General features: G+C 59.5%; 2 protein-coding genes across 5 annotated transcripts in view; one reads left to right on the top strand and one right to left on the bottom strand.

Annotated features, from left to right (window-relative positions):
• CASKIN2 (CASK interacting protein 2) overlaps window positions 1–1,386 on the top strand; it is a 13,669-nt gene extending 12,283 nt beyond the window's left edge. Inside the window, exons 18-20 of the mRNA XM_021706616.1 lie at window positions 1–686; window positions 777–999; window positions 1,296–1,386. The exon at window positions 1–686 is cut by the window's left edge and continues 634 nt beyond it. Coding sequence (XP_021562291.1) covers window positions 1–686; window positions 777–999; window positions 1,296–1,386 — 1,000 coding nt within the window. The remainder of the gene's footprint in view (window positions 687–776; window positions 1,000–1,295) is intronic.
• Window positions 1,387–2,046: 660 nt separating this feature from the next.
• The window catches only part of TMEM94 (transmembrane protein 94), a 40,664-nt gene continuing 25,785 nt past the window's right edge, over window positions 2,047–16,925 (bottom strand). The window contains exons 3-31 of one of the 4 annotated variants that reach the window (XM_021706615.1): window positions 16,570–16,697; window positions 16,148–16,284; window positions 13,841–14,043; window positions 13,349–13,500; window positions 12,795–12,897; window positions 12,511–12,597; window positions 12,140–12,256; window positions 11,733–11,789; window positions 11,319–11,423; window positions 11,018–11,170; window positions 10,590–10,799; window positions 9,725–10,040; window positions 9,405–9,578; window positions 8,900–9,002; window positions 8,581–8,798; window positions 7,653–7,831; window positions 7,426–7,564; window positions 7,061–7,176; window positions 6,824–6,923; window positions 6,384–6,492; window positions 5,979–6,168; window positions 5,644–5,721; window positions 5,255–5,340; window positions 4,626–4,707; window positions 4,158–4,306; window positions 3,956–4,050; window positions 3,771–3,864; window positions 3,410–3,580; window positions 2,047–3,235 (exon numbers count right to left, since the gene is read on the bottom strand). In XM_021706615.1, coding sequence (XP_021562290.1) covers window positions 3,163–3,235; window positions 3,410–3,580; window positions 3,771–3,864; window positions 3,956–4,050; window positions 4,158–4,306; window positions 4,626–4,707; window positions 5,255–5,340; window positions 5,644–5,721; window positions 5,979–6,168; window positions 6,384–6,492; window positions 6,824–6,923; window positions 7,061–7,176; window positions 7,426–7,564; window positions 7,653–7,831; window positions 8,581–8,798; window positions 8,900–9,002; window positions 9,405–9,578; window positions 9,725–10,040; window positions 10,590–10,799; window positions 11,018–11,170; window positions 11,319–11,423; window positions 11,733–11,789; window positions 12,140–12,256; window positions 12,511–12,597; window positions 12,795–12,897; window positions 13,349–13,500; window positions 13,841–14,043; window positions 16,148–16,284; window positions 16,570–16,697 — 3,924 coding nt within the window. In that variant the 3' untranslated portion in view covers window positions 2,047–3,162. Of the gene's footprint in view, window positions 3,236–3,409; window positions 3,581–3,770; window positions 4,051–4,157; window positions 4,307–4,625; window positions 4,708–5,254; window positions 5,341–5,643; window positions 5,722–5,978; window positions 6,169–6,383; window positions 6,493–6,823; window positions 6,924–7,060; window positions 7,177–7,425; window positions 7,565–7,652; window positions 7,835–8,580; window positions 8,799–8,899; window positions 9,003–9,404; window positions 9,579–9,724; window positions 10,041–10,589; window positions 10,800–11,005; window positions 11,171–11,318; window positions 11,424–11,732; window positions 11,790–12,139; window positions 12,257–12,510; window positions 12,598–12,794; window positions 12,898–13,348; window positions 13,501–13,840; window positions 14,044–16,147; window positions 16,285–16,569; window positions 16,698–16,925 lie in introns of all 4 variants that reach the window. The other 3 variants (XM_021706614.1, XM_021706613.1, XM_021706612.1) reach the window with 3 other exon arrangements.

The following is a 16,925-nucleotide window of genomic DNA, read 5'->3' on the forward strand; positions in this document are numbered from 1 at the left end:
GCCCCCGAAGCGCCTCAGCTCGGTCTCTGGCCCCACCCCGGAGCCCCCTCCCCTCGATGGGAGCCCGGGGCCCAAGGAGGGGTCTGTGGGGCCCCGAAGGCGGACCCTGAGCGAACCGGCTGGCCCCTCAGAGCCCCCTGGTCCCCCCGCCCCCGCCGGCCCGGTCTCGGACACGGAGGAGGAGGAGCCAGGCCCGGAGGGGACGCCCCCGTCTCGGGGCAGCTCAGGGGAGGGGCTGCCCTTTGCGGAGGAGGGGAACCTGACCATCAAACAGCGGCCAAAGCCCACTGGCCCCCCACCGCGGGAGACACCCGTGCCCCCTGGCCTCGACTTCAACCTCACAGAGTCAGACACTGTCAAACGGAGGCCCAAGTGCCGGGAGAGGGAGCCACTGCAGACGGCGCTGCTGGCCTTCGGAGTGGCCACTGCCACACCTGGCCCTTCTGGCCCTCCACCCTCCCTGGCTCCCAGTGGGTCCCACTCAGCGTCGCCCAGCACGCCCCGGCCCGAGTCCAGCGGCCTTCCTACTCAAGGAGCTCCAGCCCTGGTTCCTCCCAACCCCGTCATGCAGCCCTTGGCCCCCTCCTGCCCCGGGCTGGGTCTGGAAAATTCAGCAGGCAGTCGGTGGAATGGGGAGACAGAGCCCCCAGCTGCTCCCGCTGCCCTGCTCAAGGTGCCCGGAGCAGGTAAGAGGCCAGGCCCACGGGGAGAGGGCACTGTCTCCAGGGTCATGTCCAGCCCTGCTGAGTCATAGGCCAACCTTTTTGTCTCTGCAGGAACAGCCCCCAAGCCCGTGTCTGTGGCCTGCACCCAGCTGGCATTTTCTGGCCCTAAGCTGGCTCCCCGGCTCGGCCCTCGCCCGGTGCCTCCTCCGAGGCCCGAGAGCGCTGGGGCTGTGGGCCCAGGCCGGGCCCAGCAAAGACTGGAGCAAACCAGCTCGTCCCTGGCAGCTGCGCTGAGGGCTGCAGAGAAGAGCATTGGTGCTGAGGAGCGACAGGGGTGAGGGGGTGGGGGGGCTGGTGGGGAGGGAGAAGACCCAGTGTAGAACAGCTTCCCCTGAATCCTCTGCCCTGGGAATTCTGGGGATATTGGAGGGGGACATTGCAAGCACAGCCTTGGGCTGGGAGGGTCGCCTCGGTCTGACCTTCAGGGAATCCTGGTGACTGCCCTTCAGGGCACATGAGCTGGGGCGGGTCCCTTGCCCCCAGCCTCAGTGAGTCAGTGGCAGCCCCCTTCCCCAGAGCCAGTGGGTACAGGCCACTGGCTGCCCTGACTGTGTCCTTCCCTTGCCACAGCCCCCCTGGCCCTTCCACCAAGCACATTCTGGACGACATCAGCACCATGTTCGATGCCCTGGCCGACCAGTTGGATGCCATGCTGGATTGAGCTCAGCCCACCTGTGGCCCTGCCGCAGCGTCCGCTGCAACCTGCCGCATCCATTGCCATGGCCCTAGTACAGAAGAAGCCCCTGCTACCCTAGGGACAGGCAGATAGAGGGCTGGTAAGGCTGGAGCAACCCTCCCTCGCAGGGCCCCTTCCTGCTCTAAGCCAGCAGCTGTCAGCGCCACAGCTCTTGTGGGGCACCCCCACAGAGGGCTGAGGGAACTGGTCAGGAGCTGACCAGCCGAGAGGCCTCTGCTGCAGCTCGGCAAAGCCCCCTCCCGGCGTGTGATCTGACCTGCACAGGGAACCTGGCCAGAGCATTCTCCTCAGGGAGGAGGTGGTGGCAGGGTCTCTGGGGTGCTTTTTCTGTGCCTAGTCTGTCTCGAGTCACTGTGCCAAGGGAGCGCCTCTTGCCACCCACAGTGCTGCGCTGCCCTGGCGCTCAGAGGCCGGAGAGGTGGTGTGTCTGGCTGGGTCCCCCTCCCCACCGGTGTACACAGGATATGTAAATATGCGACAGACAAGGCCCGCATCAGCTCCTGCCCCTGCCTTCCCTCACCGTGAGACGGAGCTGGCAGCGGCGGGGAGCAGTGGGGTTGGCTGATCCCGAAAGTCTGACCTTTTTCAATTGTAAATGTTATTTTTTAAGCAGAGAGAAATGCATATATTTTAAATGGAATTTATTCTATCTATTAACTGCCTGAGAGGATGCCGTGGGGGAGGGGCTTCGGACCACAGCAGGAGCACCCACTGCCCACCTCGGGGCTGGAAACCTGACCAACTGGCCCAGGCCCTGGCTCTGTAACCATTAACCTCTGCCCCCAACTAACACCAATGAAAGTGTCATTCCATGAGAGTGGGCTGTGTGTTTGCCTCTGTGACACAGAACCCTGAGCCCGGGGTCTCATCCGAGCCGGACCCCAGGGCACCTGCTGATGTGGAAGGAGGGTGGCTTGGGCCTTCCCCTCCTCACCCGTCCACTGCCTTGAGTGGGCAGGCCCTTGAGGGCTACCTCACGGACAGCCACGGGTCTCTCTTAAGCAATTTACAAGTTTTAATACAAACCAGTCTACATTCAGCCCTAAAAGGCTCAGTTCCAGTAGAAAATATACACCAGTAGAAACTTCTCACAGGAGAATGGGGGCAGGGGCTGAGGAGACCTGGGCCGGATCCCCCAAGACTGACCGGCGGCCAGCTTGAGCCAGGCACGGGAAGAGGCTCCAGGGTGAGGGGGCCCTGCTCCATCTTCAGGTCCAGGCGGGAGTTCCCCCACAGAGGGAGGGGAGGCACTCGGGGCCACATCCAGGCCACTGCCCCAGGAAGACAGACGAGGGGAAGGCAGGGAGGATCCACCACCACCCCTGCCCTCAGGGGCCAGCCTGGAGAGTTCGCATCTGCCAGGGCTGCTGCTATTGCCCCGCCAAAAAGGCTCACTCGGAGGCCATGCCTGTGGACCCAGGAGCAGAGGGCACTAGGTAGGGGGCAGCCTGCAAGTGAGGGCCTTGAGGACCCCTCTGCGAAGTGCCTGAGGTCATACATTCAAGAGTAACCCCTGGTGAGGCCCAGGGGAGAGCCAGGACAGTCCAACTTGCAGAGGCCCTGGCTCAGCGGCTCTTCCACAGAAAGTCCCAGGGGTCAGGAAGACAGCAGGTCTGATGTTGGCAGCCACGGGCACGAGAGCAAACCCAGCAACATCCATGATACCAACTCCCCAGACTTAGAAACGGTCTGGCTTTAGCCTCAGGGACCAGGGCAACTATGCCCACCATGGCCAGTGGCTCAGAAGGGAGAGTTCATGCCCAGCTTAGTTTCAAACTGCAGCTTCTGTCGCTTCTGGTAGCGGACACGGACCCTGTGGGAGAGATTAAAGTACAGGTCGGCAGAGACCCTTAGATCAGGGGCCGGGGCAGGACACTAAAAGAAGAGGGAGGAACGGGCGTCAGAAAGGCAGGGAATGCTGACAAGGGGGTGACAGGTTTAGGAAACACACTTGAGCCCAGAGTGAGGTACCCTGTCGGCAGCTCACCGAATCTCGTGCAGCTTTACAATCTCGTTGGTGACCACCACCAGGACCAGCGACAGGCAGCCCAGGAGCCATGTCAGCAGGGGCACGTCCTCCAGGCCAAAGTGGACGCGGCTGTTCCTGTGTGTCCACAGCTGCAGGTCCACAACCGTCTGGACCACCTGACCCAGCAGCCTGCAGGAGGAGGTGGCAGCCCTGCCTGTACCCTGAGCCTTCCTGTCTCCTTCCCTGCTTTCCTCAGGACGACAGTTAGCTCAAGGAGGACACAACTGGACCTCTAGCCCAATCCCCCCTGCAACCCTAGCCTTGTAGTTGCCCTCTCGTCCCCACGCCACAGCAAGCCCTCCATCTGAGCGCTACTCACACCACAGGCACCGTCACAGCCCACCAGAGGTTGGTCAAGGGGCTCTTTCTCCACAGGGGCTTGGTGCGATGCACGTGGGTGATGGATATGAAGACTGGGGAAAGTGGAGTGATGAGAATTCAGATCTCCCGCTGGCCCCAGGCCTCGCCCTGCCCCCTGCCCCCTGCCCCAGAGAGACCCCTCACCAGTATGCAGGACAATCAGGGCAGCCGTGAGCTTCTGCGCCGACAGCAACCCGTTGGCAAAGTCCTCAAACCAGGCTGGAGCCCTGTCATCGTTGCTGCCAAAGCGAGACACGGGCTCAGCCCTGTCTGGGGCCACAGGGAAGTGGGCCGGGGTAAGGAGGGAGGAATCCCCCAGGAGGAAACCCCTGGGGCTGGGACCCACCTGGGCAGCATGATGGAAGAGCAGTTGGTGAGGTTTCGGGCATGGGCACTGTCACAGAAGCTCTGCAGTGTGAAGCCAAAGCAGATGAGGCACGAGCTGATGGTGAGGCTGAACTTGAGCAAGAAGCAGAGCAGAAAGTAGTGCTGGGTCTGCCGGAAAAGGGAGGTCGGTCACTCCCAAAGCAGACAGTCCCCTGCATTCAACAGGCTCTCAGTAAATGGTCAAGCCTGGGGACACAGGGAGCTTGTGCCCCAGCAAGGATCCTTCTCAGCTCTGCCACCACCCGCTTTTGATCCAAAGGAGGACCAGGAATTAAGTGCCGGCTTTTCAGCTGGAATGGATCCCTGTCCACATCTCTCCAAAGCCTTCCAGGTTAGGCCCTCTCCCCTCCCCCAACCCTCAGCCCCCTCCGCACACACTCAGATTCCTCCACGAGAGGCTCAGGCTCCTAGGGTCTGCTTTGTTTACCTTCTTAGGAATGAACTGGAGGTTTTTCCCTGTTGCCATAGACATGATGGAGCTGTGGGGGGGTTTCCCCAGCAGAGAGATGCTGAAAAGCAGAGGTTGGATAAAGGGACAATGAGCCGGGCTCAGTGGCTCAGCCTGTAATCCCGCGTTTTGGGAGGCCGAGGTGAGTGGATTGCCTGAGCCCGCGGGGTCGAGACCCGCCTGAACAACCTGGCAAGACCTCATCTCTACAATAAATAAAAAAATTTGCTGGGCGTGGTAGCACGCGCCTGTAGTTCCAGCTACTCGGAAGGCTGAGTTGGAAGGATCACCGGAGCCCAGCAGGTCGAGGCTGCGGTGGCCGGGAGTGGCCACTGCACTCCAGTTTGGGCGACAGAGTGAGACTCCAACTCAAAAAAAAAGGGACAATGACTGTGACCCTCTGACCCCCACAGGGGTCAAAGACCCTTTAGGGAGTCTTAGGCAGTGAGTTCAAGTCTGGTGGGGGATGGAGTAAGACAAAGAGGAGCTCCCTCAATGCCTCGTGTACCAGAGGAGGTGAGCCCTTCCAGAACCCTGGGCTCCTGGGGATGCCCAGTGACAAGCCAACCCCAACTGCCTGGGCATGAGGGGGCTGCAGGGCCTCTCACCTGAGCAGAGGGTAGCAAAAGCAGGACAGCCACAGGATGTCGGTGGTACTCAGGAGTGGTGGCAGCTGGACCAGGCAAGAAAGGAACTAGACCAGGGAAGAAACCAGGAACCGCAGTTGGACTCTGGCGAATAATAAGGACCTGGGAGCCCTAGAGCTGCCTTGTGCTGGGGCCAGACAGATGCTCACATCCTGCCTGAGAGGAGCTGGCGCCAGAGGGAACACTCTTCTGCCAGTGGGGTCATCTTGGAAAGCCCAGAGGTTTCGCAGAGGCTCTGGAGCATCCACTGGGCTGTGCTGCTTCCCCCAGCCTCCCTCCTCAGCTCTCAGTTGGCCCCTGAGTGAAGGAGCAGGTGGGCAGGGGATGGTTCCGGTGCAGGCCCCCCTCACCTGGATGACCACGAGAGTCAGCTGGCACTGCAGCAGGAAGAGGAAGCACTTTCGGATACCATAGGTGGCGTGCCGAGCCTAGGGACCGAGAGGGGCAGATTGTGGCCTGCGCCTGCCTGACCTTTCTCAGGCTTCCTTGCTGGCAGGCATCACCCGAGAGCCAGGTGCCCGGGATGCTCCTGCAGGGGCACGTGAAAGTGCCTGCGAGGGCTCTGCTTGGAGGACTGAGGCACGAGGCCCACAACACCCCGATGATGCCGTGCTGCTACTCCCACCCCAGGCTTCCCCGGCAGGCCCCGTGTGCCTCCTCCTCCCTGCACCCGCCCAAACCCCACCTGCTCGATGAGTCGGATGATGCTGATGGTCTCCTCTTGGCGAAAGGTCAGAGAGCAGGGCAGGCTGTTGAGCTGCCCCGACAGCTGCAGGGGAGACAGGCTGTCCGAGGACTGGGCCATGCTGGTGCTGGTGGCATAGCCAAAGGTCTCCCAGGAGCAACGGGATGGGTACAGGGGATCCAGGGCAATGCTGCTCGGGGGAGGGGACGCACACTCATCAGCGGCATGCGGTGAAGACCCAGCTCCCACAGGACCGAGTACCCCATCCCTTTTCTCCCACCATGCCAACTGCCTGGGTCCCAGCCAGGGCAAGATCGGCCACAGGATATGCCCCAGCCCCAGGCAGGCCTACTCAGGATCTGGGAGGTAGAGGCTGGCCCGCAGCTTCTCGGGTCCCGCCCTGACCTGATGTCACTCTGGAGGAAGAGGCAGCTATTCCGCAGGTTGGCAGAGCTGCCCAGGCAGCAAGTCACCTCCCCGTACTCCTGCATGATCTTTATCATCTCACACATAGCTGAAGGAGCAGGGTAGGAGAGCACAGGCAGAGCTCTGTGTGGGTGCTCGGCAGAGACTCGAGGGATAGGAGAACGGGGGGAGCCCCTCTTTGGAACAATCCCAACCCTCCCCCCACCAGCAGCAGGATCACGTGAACGTTGGCACTCAGGACTCCCTAGAAGGGACACACAGCTCCAGCCCATGAGACTCCCCAGCTGAACCCCAGCCCAGTTCCTTCACTCTCTGCGTGGGAAACCTACATGCTCCCCAGAGCCCACAGGGTGCGTCGGCCCTGACAGAGCTCCAGGAAGGGACTGGGCTGCCCGAGTACCCGTGGCCGCAGCACTCACTCTCAGGGGTACAGTCGGTGAAGAGGGGCACCAGCAGGGGCACGTTGTCAATGTTCTGCAGGTGGGGCCGCACCTGGTGGATGCCCCGGGGCAGCTTGGCCTAGAGAAAGCAGAGATACCAGGGGCCTCAAGAAGGGGAGCAGGACTCCAACCCTCTACATGCCTCTTCCCTCTCTTCCCCCTGAACCAGCCACGGGGCCACTGCGAAGACATGTGAGACAGGTCCTGCCAGCGTACCCGGTTGCAGTCCTCCAGAAAGCTGGGGATGTCGCTGTCCGTAGGCTGGAAGCTGATGAGGTCCGAGTGACCCTCCTCCTCCATGAGGAGGAGCCCTTCTGCATCATCTCGGGACACTGTGGGGACAAAGCCTGTCCTGCACCTGGGGCCAGCCTTCCAGGGGCCTCTCCTTGCCCTGCAGATGGCACAGAACTTCCTGCTTCCAGGTCTCCACTCCTCCCCTGCTGACTGCTGTTACCCACAGGGACATCAGAGCCATTTTCAAAGGGAATGTACTTACCTCTATGGGGGCTCTTCCTAGCTGTGGCTCCAAAGAGAGGAAACCTCCCATCCCACCCTGTCCCCACCAAAGTCTTTGCCCTCACCCTGATTCAGGTCATCGTGCAGGGAGCCTGCGTGGCTGGGGCTGGAGGGGGGTATCTCAGAGCCAGGCATGTCACCATTGGGTGTGAGGGAGATGTGGCAATTCCAGCCTGTCTCCAGGCCCATCTTTTCTGCAAAAACCTGTGAAAAGGAGATGGCAGTGAACAGATGGGCCCAAAAGCCTGGAGGCAACAGGACCAGTGGTGGTAGAGAGCATGTGTCTCCCAACCTTGCTTTTGAGCTCATCCTCTAGAGAGAAATAGACGAAGCGGATGCAGGCGTTGACCAGCCCGTCGATGAGGCGCACGATGTCCAGCCGCGCCTGGTACTGGGAGGACACCATGCCCATGAAGATCTGGCCACTCAGGGCCTGCATGCAGTCTTCCTTCTCCAGCACCTCCCCGATCCCTTCTTCAGGCAGGCGCCAGGCACAAAGCCCGGCCGAGACACCCAAGACACGGCCCAGTCAGGACACCCAGGAACCAGCAGATTCCAGGAGGCAGCCCAGGGCCACACACAGATGCCACACCCAAATCAATGAGCACGCAGGCCCCAGGGGACCACACACACACATAGCCAAGACACACAAAGGAGCCAACAGACACAGGAGAAAAGACAATAAAAGGTACTCATCAGTCAGGTGGCCGTCCTGGGGAGCCACGACAGAGCTCCTGCCCAGCCCTGCTCCAGGGCTGTGGGACTGGCCCTGCCCTCAGCAACTGCTTCAATTCAGTCTCTTGGGTTCAAAAGACCCTGTAAGTGGGTGTGTCTGGCAAGGGTTGGGGGTAGAGGTTCTGGGTCCCTCTGATCCAGCAGGATTTGAGACCTGGTCTTCTGTCTGATTCTAATAAGGCTGATGTTCTCTAAATGCTGCTTTTAACTTCCCAGGAAAGCACTTTGATATACATTATCCCACTTGAGCATCACAACCAACCTGTGAGGAGGGCAGGGTAAGCACCTATTTATAGGAGAGGAAACTCGGGGACTCCCCATGTCGCTAGAGGGAGAGTGCCATGCTGGTGTCCCAGCCCAGGGCTGTGCCCACTGCACTCTTTGCTGCAGGGGGTGCCATGGCCCTCTGGAAGCCCTCCCTGCTCCTGGACTCCCCGGCCTATGGAGCCCCAACACCAGCCCCACTAGATGGACGCACGAGGTACCATCAGAGCTCCAGCTGTTGCGGCGGGCATTCTGCTTGATGGGGATGGTGCTGGGCAGATCACACGTGGTGAAGATGCTGTTCTGGCCAGGCACCTGGACTAGCTCAATGCACTTGCCGTTGAGCTGAGAGGAGAGGGCACAGTTCATGGGCTTGTAGGCGAAGGCAGAGCAATACCCAGACAAGCAGGCTCGCTGGTAGAAGTCCAGCACTTTCTTTCTGCCAGGGAAGCAGGGTGGAAGTGAGGTGAGTGGTCCTGCCGTAAGAAGGACAGGCGCACAGCTGACTGCTCTTGTGCTGGCGTGCACTTCCTCACCCACCTATCTGAACCCGAGAGAGGGTAGATGTCAGCCCCATCCCAGAAGTCTGTGCAGGCCTCCAAGACCACGTCGGCTGTGCCATGGGACAGCATCTGTTCCGTGCCTTGAGGGGAAGGTAAAGCAAAAGGTCAAACCATGAGTGTCTCTAATCAGCCCCCGCCCCTCACTCCGACCCGACAGGCAGCACACTGCCATCATGAAGGGTGCTAAGCAGATCCTGACAGAAGGGGGATGGATCTCCCCAGGCTTCACGAGCAGCAAGCCTATGGAACTGTGGGCTTAGAACACAGACACGATACTTCCTGTCTTTCAAACAGTCCTGTTCTCAATGGCCACCACCACCCCAACCCCGGTCCCCAGGTACCATCAGGCAACACTGGAGGACTCAAGAAACAGTCTACCGTTCATCTGCCCAGTCCTCCCTGGCAATGGATGGGGCAGGACAGCCTCCCTGCCAAGCTCTAGAAAGCCTGGCCTGACGCTGGCCGAGGTGGGTGGGGCTCACTGGTGGTAGTGTCCTTGATGAAGAGGCTGATCATGTGGCTCAGGGGAGGCCGCCGCTTGGTGACACAGGAGAGCCTCCCCAGGGAGGTCTCCTTCACCGTCTCGGCACTAGGGAGGCGGTACAGCGCCAAATGGTTCTCCTGCTTGAAGAGCTCCTTGGCTCCAGGAGTGAAGCCTACAGGGCAAGGGACAAGAACTTAGGGCCACACCCTGGCAATGCCACACCAGGTTTGTGAGGCCCTCTTAGGAGCTGGGGCTAGGGCTCTTCTGGGAGGCCAGAGAGAGAGGTGGGCTGGCTAAGCCCCGCCACGGAAGCCGTACCGATGAGGCGGGCAAGCTCACAGAGGCCCCAGGGCACATGCACGGGCAGCACGGCACTGTGGCTCTCCTGCAGGGCGATGTTGCACAGGTGGTCCGAGAACCGGCACAGGCGCTCGGTGACGCTGGCATTACACAGGTTCAGCAGCACATTGAGGCCCAGGGGCTTGAGGGAGGTGAGGTGGAGTTGCCAGTTGGAGTCATCGAACTGGATGCAGGAGGGGTTCTGCTGGTCCTGGGACAGGCTCAGCATCTCCAGGTGGTAGTCGCACACGAAGTCCTCAGCTTCGTAGGGGTCGCCCTCCATCCCAGGCTGGGTCTGAAGGATGTGGAGAAGGGGGAGCCTCAGCCTAGGAGGGCTTTCCCGAGGTGGGGGAAGGGCTCCTGCCCCTGACAGGCACACCCTTCCCAGGGGTCCATGCTTGTGCTCAGGCTCTCCCAACCCTCCCGAAATCCTCTTTCGATCCTTTCTGGGTTCCTGGCTACTTCGAGGATCTCTACTGGGTGATACTGGCAAGACCAAAAGAGGGGTGGCCAGACCAAGGAGGAAACACAAAGGGATCTCTCTGAGCCAGGGGGAATCTCTGAGCCAGGGGGAATATCTGGCATCATGGGTTTAGAAGGTTCTGATTAGGACATCAGTAGCAGTCACGAGACCTGAAGGGACGGACCTACTTCACTGAAGAGACTTGGGCAAGGCCTCTGGAGGTTTTCCTGCTAATGAAGCCTAGAGGCTCTGGCATGGAGGGTGGGGGTTTCCATGCTCTTTGAGACCCTCTGGATCCAGGCTGGGCTGTGCCCGTTTGGCAGGGGAGGCCAGGACAGCCTGTGGCTGGGCAGGTGGCTGCTCTGCTCTGCCTCCTCTCACCTTGCCAGGCTCTTCTTCACCACCCTCAGTATCTCTGCTGAAGCTCACATTGGAGCCAGATGGGTGTTTGCTGCGGCTGTGCACTTTGTGGTGGGAGTATGGATCAGAGGGCTTGCAACCATCGCCAGGCCAGTCGCTACGCTCCTGCTCGTTGGAAAGGTGCAGGGTATTGTTCAGGGAGCCAGCCAGGAGGGCATCTCGTTCATGGGGCTGAGGAGAGTAAGAAGCACAGACCTAGGACCAGTGGAGGCAGGGCTGTTCTAGGCCCCCTCACTGCTTTGTCCTGTGGCTCTACCTCACCTGCTCAGAAGCAGATCCTCCTGGTGCCTGAGCCCTCCTGCGCCCTCCTAAGCCTCCCTGGCCTCCCTGGCCAGGCTCCGAGGCTAAGCAGCCTGGCCCTCAGGAGCCGGCCATACCTCCTCCTCTACCTCGGGATGGCAGAAGGAGCGGGTGGACAGGTCATCCGTTAGGTCCTCATGGCTGCTATGAGGGGGCTCCACCTTCCCGCTGAAGAACAGCACCGTCTCTGGGCTGGGATTTGGCCATGACAGGATTCCCTGTTTGTCTACACAGCATAAGACCTGCAGGGAGAGAGATCTGAACTGGAAAGGGGCCTGGCAATAGCCCAACCTGCCCAGGGGCCGCTCAAGTGGCAGATGGACAATGCAGACATGACCAGACAGCAGGCCTGGCACAACAGGGTGCCTCCTTCCCCGGTCCCACCCTTACCGTGACGGAGCCTAAGCTGTGCAGCAGGCTGGAACTGTGGCTCAGCGTTGGTGATGTGCCCTGGATCACCCTCAGAAAGTGGCCCCAAATGCAGCGCAGCATTTCCTGTGGGAGAGAGTAAGTCTGCAAGGCCATTCGGGGCTCTGCCTTATTTCCCTAGAGAGGGCTTCTAGGGCCAAAAGTGGGAATCCAGGGGAGTGCCAGGGAGTTGGGGTGCACAGGCATTTGTGTGGGGCAGGACGCTGACACGTTATGAGAATGGGCCCAGGTTATGCCCACATGCAACAGATGGATATGGGGGCTCTAAGAGCCCAGCAGGAGACTTGAAGAGTCCCAGGGTTCCAGGAAGCAGCCTCGGGAGCCCGGTGTATGGCTCGAGGAACCTGAGACAGAATCCATCCTGGGCCAGTATACCTGAGAGGAGACGGCTTCTGTATAGCTGCTGAGAGTATCCTCTGAGAACTTGGCCAGCTGCACAGAGAAAGAGGGCTCAGGCCTCCATAAGGAAAAAGCTGCCTTCACACAGGCCTCCAAGCCGGCAGGAGCGGGAACGCCACACCAGCAAGGCTCCCAATCCCATTGGTGAAGGGTCCAGTTAGTCCTGATGCCCCATCTGGTGGGAGCCGTATGTACGCTCACTCACACCCAGGGTCTGGCCTCAGGCACTTCTAGAAAGCACAGGGCCAGAGCCCTGGAGAGCTGCCCAAGTTTACCAGCACCCTGTGCCCGAGGTAGGGCTGGCCTTCTGCCCTGTCCTCTGGCATAGCCAACTCCCTCTTTTGGTTCCTGCCAGTTCCCCTGGATGCCTCGGAACAACCTACCAGTGAGCTGGGCGAGGCCTTGCTCATCTGTGCCAGGACACGGGCCTCTCCACAGGCAGTCGCCAGAACCCAGAGGACTGGAAACAGCAGGGGAAGGATGGGCAGGACGCCATTCACCTGGGAAAGAGCAGACCACACGGACGGCTCCCAAGAGCACCAGGCCCAGAGGGAGGAGGGACAGGAAGGGCTTCCCTGGCCCCGTGGCTATTCCCTGGGAAAGAAGGGAAGGAGATATTCTTCAGCTCAAGCCTGAGGGGACCTCTGAGGAGACCTCTGGGCCGCAGAGAGGGAGAGATGGTCAGGGTGCCATGAGGGAACCCAGCCCTACGGGACAGAGGAGAAAGCACAACAGGAAGCAGGGGGGTCCTTGCCTGTAGCTGGAGTAGGGTGTACTGCCAGGAAGTGATCCCGGGGGCATTAAACATGAAGCGCAGGGCATTGGTGATGAGGAAGCTGGCCTATTGGGAACAGGAGAGGCACAGCCTTGACCCCTCCCCTCGAGAGGGACCCAGGATCCATGGCCCCCTTTCCTTTGCCACCCACACAGGTAGGTTCACTCTGGGCCCCTCCCTTCATTCACGCTCACCTGAGTCTGGCCCTGAGGCCCCCCCCATCTGGCCCTCTCCCCTGCCCTGCACGGTCCCACCTCACGTACCAGGACCACGGGCACAGCATAGTGCAGCATCACTGACTGCACCGTGAACCTCTCGTTGTCCAGGGCAGTGACTGGGCGGGACAGGGCCATGTCCAGGCACCATCTGCCAAAAGAGGTACCCCTCAGAAACCTGCCTCTTGGGAGGACTCTGGGTCAGATGCTGCTTCACTCAGCAGCCCTCAAGACCTGCAGCTCCCTAGTCTGTCTTGGCCCTGAGGCAGTGATACCCAGGAGAGGTGACCCTAAGGCTATATCCGGGGAAATCAAGCTGAAGCCCAATGGCCTTGCAGATTTTCTCTCTCCCACCATGAATTGCTACGCTGCATTTGGGGTCACTTCCTGATGGTGATCCAAAGCTGTCCCCAGAGTTCAGACAGGGAGAGGTACCACCCCGTCTAAGAATTCTCACAAGAGGCTAAGGAGAGGAGCCTAAGAAGATGCCTGTCCTCAAGAAGACCTTGGAATGAAACAGCCTCCTTACTTTTCAGGCCCACCCTCCACCCTGGAGGGAGAGGCCCCAGTCGGGACAGGAGGAGGCAGGGCAGCACCCCTACCTGATGTTGTCAATCACAGGGGTCTCAAGGACGCGGAAAAGCCGGTGCTGCTGGGGGTTCTGTGGCCCTTTCTTGACTTCTCCACGGGGTGAGGGTGGTGGGGAGAAAGGGGGGAAGAGGTCTCCCGGCTCCAAGACGATGTGCTCATCGTCCTGCCGACAGCAAGGTGGGGGTGGAGAGGACAGGCAATGAAAGGATCCAAGCAAAGGCCACTCCTCCTGGACAATTTCAGCTCAATGCAGACATCCCTTAGGGTTGGGGACCATCAGGGAGCCAAGAGGCGACTGGGGTGGGGCCCGTGGGACTGAACTCTTAGAGCGAAAAGAGAACAGCACAAGGAGGAGGAAGATATTCCAGCTCTGCTCCAAGAGCCTCTGCCAAGAAGCCTGTGAGCTGGCCAAGAAGCTTCAGGATGAAGCTGGGGACACTCCCACCATTGCCTGTGGAAGCTCCCATGGCATTTCCAGGGGGAGAAGAAAAGTCTTAAGCTACCTTGATTCCCCTTAGAGAAGCAAACGATTCTTGGCCAGGCCTCAGAGCTATGATGTCTCCTTCAACCAACAGGCTAACAGGCAGGTTGACCAGGTGTCCATCTCTGTAGGCCCAGTGCAGGGACCAGGATGGTGCAAAGGGCATGTGGAGGTCTGGATACATGGCATCGGGCCAGTTGATCTCCTTGCCGTCCCTGAGGGCATCTGATGAGAGCAGAAGAAGGAAAACGACTTTCTCACCCGCGGCTCCGCCCCAGTCAGACACAGCACACACCTGCAGAGCGCTGCCGGCTTGCTCCTTCTCCCAGCAGGTCCGCATCCACCTACTCTACTTGTTCCCACATTCCCCACTCCTCCCCTAGAAGGCCTTACCCAAGCACTCCAGCCTGCATTGAGGCTGCATTGAGCTGAAACTCCACCCCCTCTCAATACCTGAGTCTCTTCATCTTTGCATCCCACCCCATTCAAATGCATTTCACATGCATTGCTGAGGGCCTGTGAGGGGTGCAAGGTGGAGGCAACAGGGTCCCTGCCCTGGAAGAGCCACAGCCTAGTGGGGAAATGAGAAACATACGCAGATAATTCCAAGCAAGGTAAACATGGCTCAATGTGTTAACAAAGACCCCCCAGCACTGCAGGAATATGCAGAGGGAGCAAATCTATCTGCTGGGGTGATCAGAGATGGCTTCCTGGAAGAGGAGACATTTGGGATATGCCTTGAAGAATGGGTGAGATTTTGTGAGGCACAGATGGGTGAGGAGGAAGCTCACCAGGCAGAGAACAGCAGACAAAGGCACAGAGACAGGTTAGTACACAGTGGGTCTAGGACTGGTGAGGTTTTTGTTTGTTTGTCTGTTTTGAGATAGGGTCTCGCTCTGTGGCCCAAGCTGGAGTACAGTGGCATGATTACAGCTCACCACAGCCTTGACCTCCGAGGTTCAAGCAATCCTTCAGCCTCAGCATCTCGAGTAGCTGAGACTACAGGCACACCACCACATCTGGCTAATTTTTTTATTTTTTGTAAAGATAAGGTCTGGCTATGTTGCTTAAGCTGGTAGCGAGGTTTTTGTTTTGTTTTGTTTTGTTTTTGTTTTGAGTTGGAGTCTCACTCTGTCGCCCAGGCTGGAGGGCAGTGGCACTCCCGGGCACCACAGCCTCAATCTGCTGGGCTCAGGCGATCTTTCCGCCTCAGCCTTCCAAGTAACCAGAACTACAGGCACGCGCTATCATACCCAGCTAATTTTTTGATTTATTGTAGAGATGAGGTCTTACCGTGTTGCCCAGACTGGCCTCGAACCCGCGGGCTCAAGCACTCCTCTCACCTCGGTCTCCCAAAGTGCTGGGATGACAGGCTTGAGTCACCGTGCCTGGCCAATGAGGAGTTTTAACATGAGGGTGAGGAGTAGGAGAAGAAGTTGCAGTGGAACCAGAGCCAGTGACAGAGGTTCTGGGAAGCCACATGTGGCATAGGGAACAGTTTCCATAAGCAGGAGGGAGACTCTGATGGCCCTAGGCCTGTCCTGAGTAAGAGGCTAAGCTCCAGAGAGCAGGGCCCATCTTTCCCAGTCAGTGTTCCACTCCCAGTGCTGGCACATGGTTGCAACTAATCCATAATTTCAGAATGAATGAACATATTCGCACTTAGCATCTCAACGTTCACCGCCCAGTACTGTTAGAGAAACATCTTATGAGCAAGTGCTGCTTCTCTCTCAATACCACATGCTCCTGGAAAGCAGGAGCCACCATCTCTCTCAAGGGCCTAAGCAGCCCTCCATCCTTAGCCCAAGCGTCATAAACACTGGCTGAAGAGAGAACAGGCAAAAATCCGCCTCTGGGATTCCCTTCTCTTTTGGAATTTGGCTGCTCCATCTTGGGCCCCGGCCCCCACCCTGATTACTGCAGGCATCTCCCACGACTTTGTCCCGCCTCTCCACCTCCCCCAGCACAGTGTACCAGGAAAGACAGAATTGGAAGAGAAAACCTAAACCATCCTCCTGCCATGAGAGTAGGTCTTCTCTGTCAGTCTCCCAGCACGAGCTGGCCTACAAACCCACACACCACCACTGGCCTTCCTGCCTGCTCAGCCCTCTGCCGGGGTGCCCATCGCTGTCCCACAGCTCTCGCTGTCGTGCTCAAAAGAGGACAGGCATCCTTCTAACCCTGCCGGTGACGAGAGCCCCACAATGCCGACTACAGGCAAGCCCTCTGGCTGGGACTCCTGCTTGGACGCCGAAGAGGAACCCTCACCCTCGGGGCTCTGACACACACGAGCATCTTCTCTCACCAACGAGCCTGCCCTTGGCCTCACCTTGGACTTGGTCAATGATTCCTCGGAGCCTCCGCTCTACCTCCCGACGCTTTAGCCGGTCTTGCCGCCCAATGAGCACAAGGTTGAGGAGCAGCAACAGGAATAATGCTGAGGCGTTCACCAGCTCCACCCCGTGGCTGGTGGGAGAGGCAGGGGTAGACCCACGGGGAGGGAGGGCTTGCCCACATAGCCAGCTCCCACGCCAAGCCTCTCCTTCCCGCCCCAGTCCCTTTCGAAGAGTGCCCTGTTCAGGTTCCCTGACACCAGCCAGGACTCGCCCCTGGCAAGGGACTGGGGAGCTTCTTTTAGGCCCCAGGAGCCTACTGTAGAAGCAACTTGGGGGCGGTAGCCCCCTCGGAGCCCTGGGATGTCCCGAGTGCTGAGGCAGGAGGAGACAGCTGGAGAGGTCAGGGACCGTTTACCTCCCAGCTGGCTGGCCCCCACAGCAGGCCAGCAGCAGCAGCACAGCCAGCAGCATGAGCGAGGCCCCCGGCCAGTGGAAGCAGGAGCAGCGGTTACTGTGGTGTAGGAAGCTGCTTCTCCACACCTCCTGGTGAGGGACAGGGAGGCGCAGGGGTGAGAGGTCCCAGCCCGCGCGAATCTGGCTGCCTCCCCCACCGGCCTCCCCAGCCCCCGTGGCCACCTCGGTCTTTTCCCTTTGACCCCGGCTGGGCTCCACCCTGCTGGGCTCCTGCAGCAAGTGGGGCCAGGACATCACTGCGAGGGGGAAGCCCACCTTCTTTCTGATTTTTCTTTCTTTTTTTTTTTTTTTTTGAGT

The sequence above is a fragment of the Carlito syrichta genome, unplaced genomic scaffold (assembly GCF_000164805.1).
Source record: "Carlito syrichta isolate Samal-C Ts95f unplaced genomic scaffold, Tarsius_syrichta-2.0.1 Scaffold315826, whole genome shotgun sequence".
NCBI classification, from domain to species: Eukaryota; Metazoa; Chordata; class Mammalia; order Primates; family Tarsiidae; genus Carlito; species Carlito syrichta.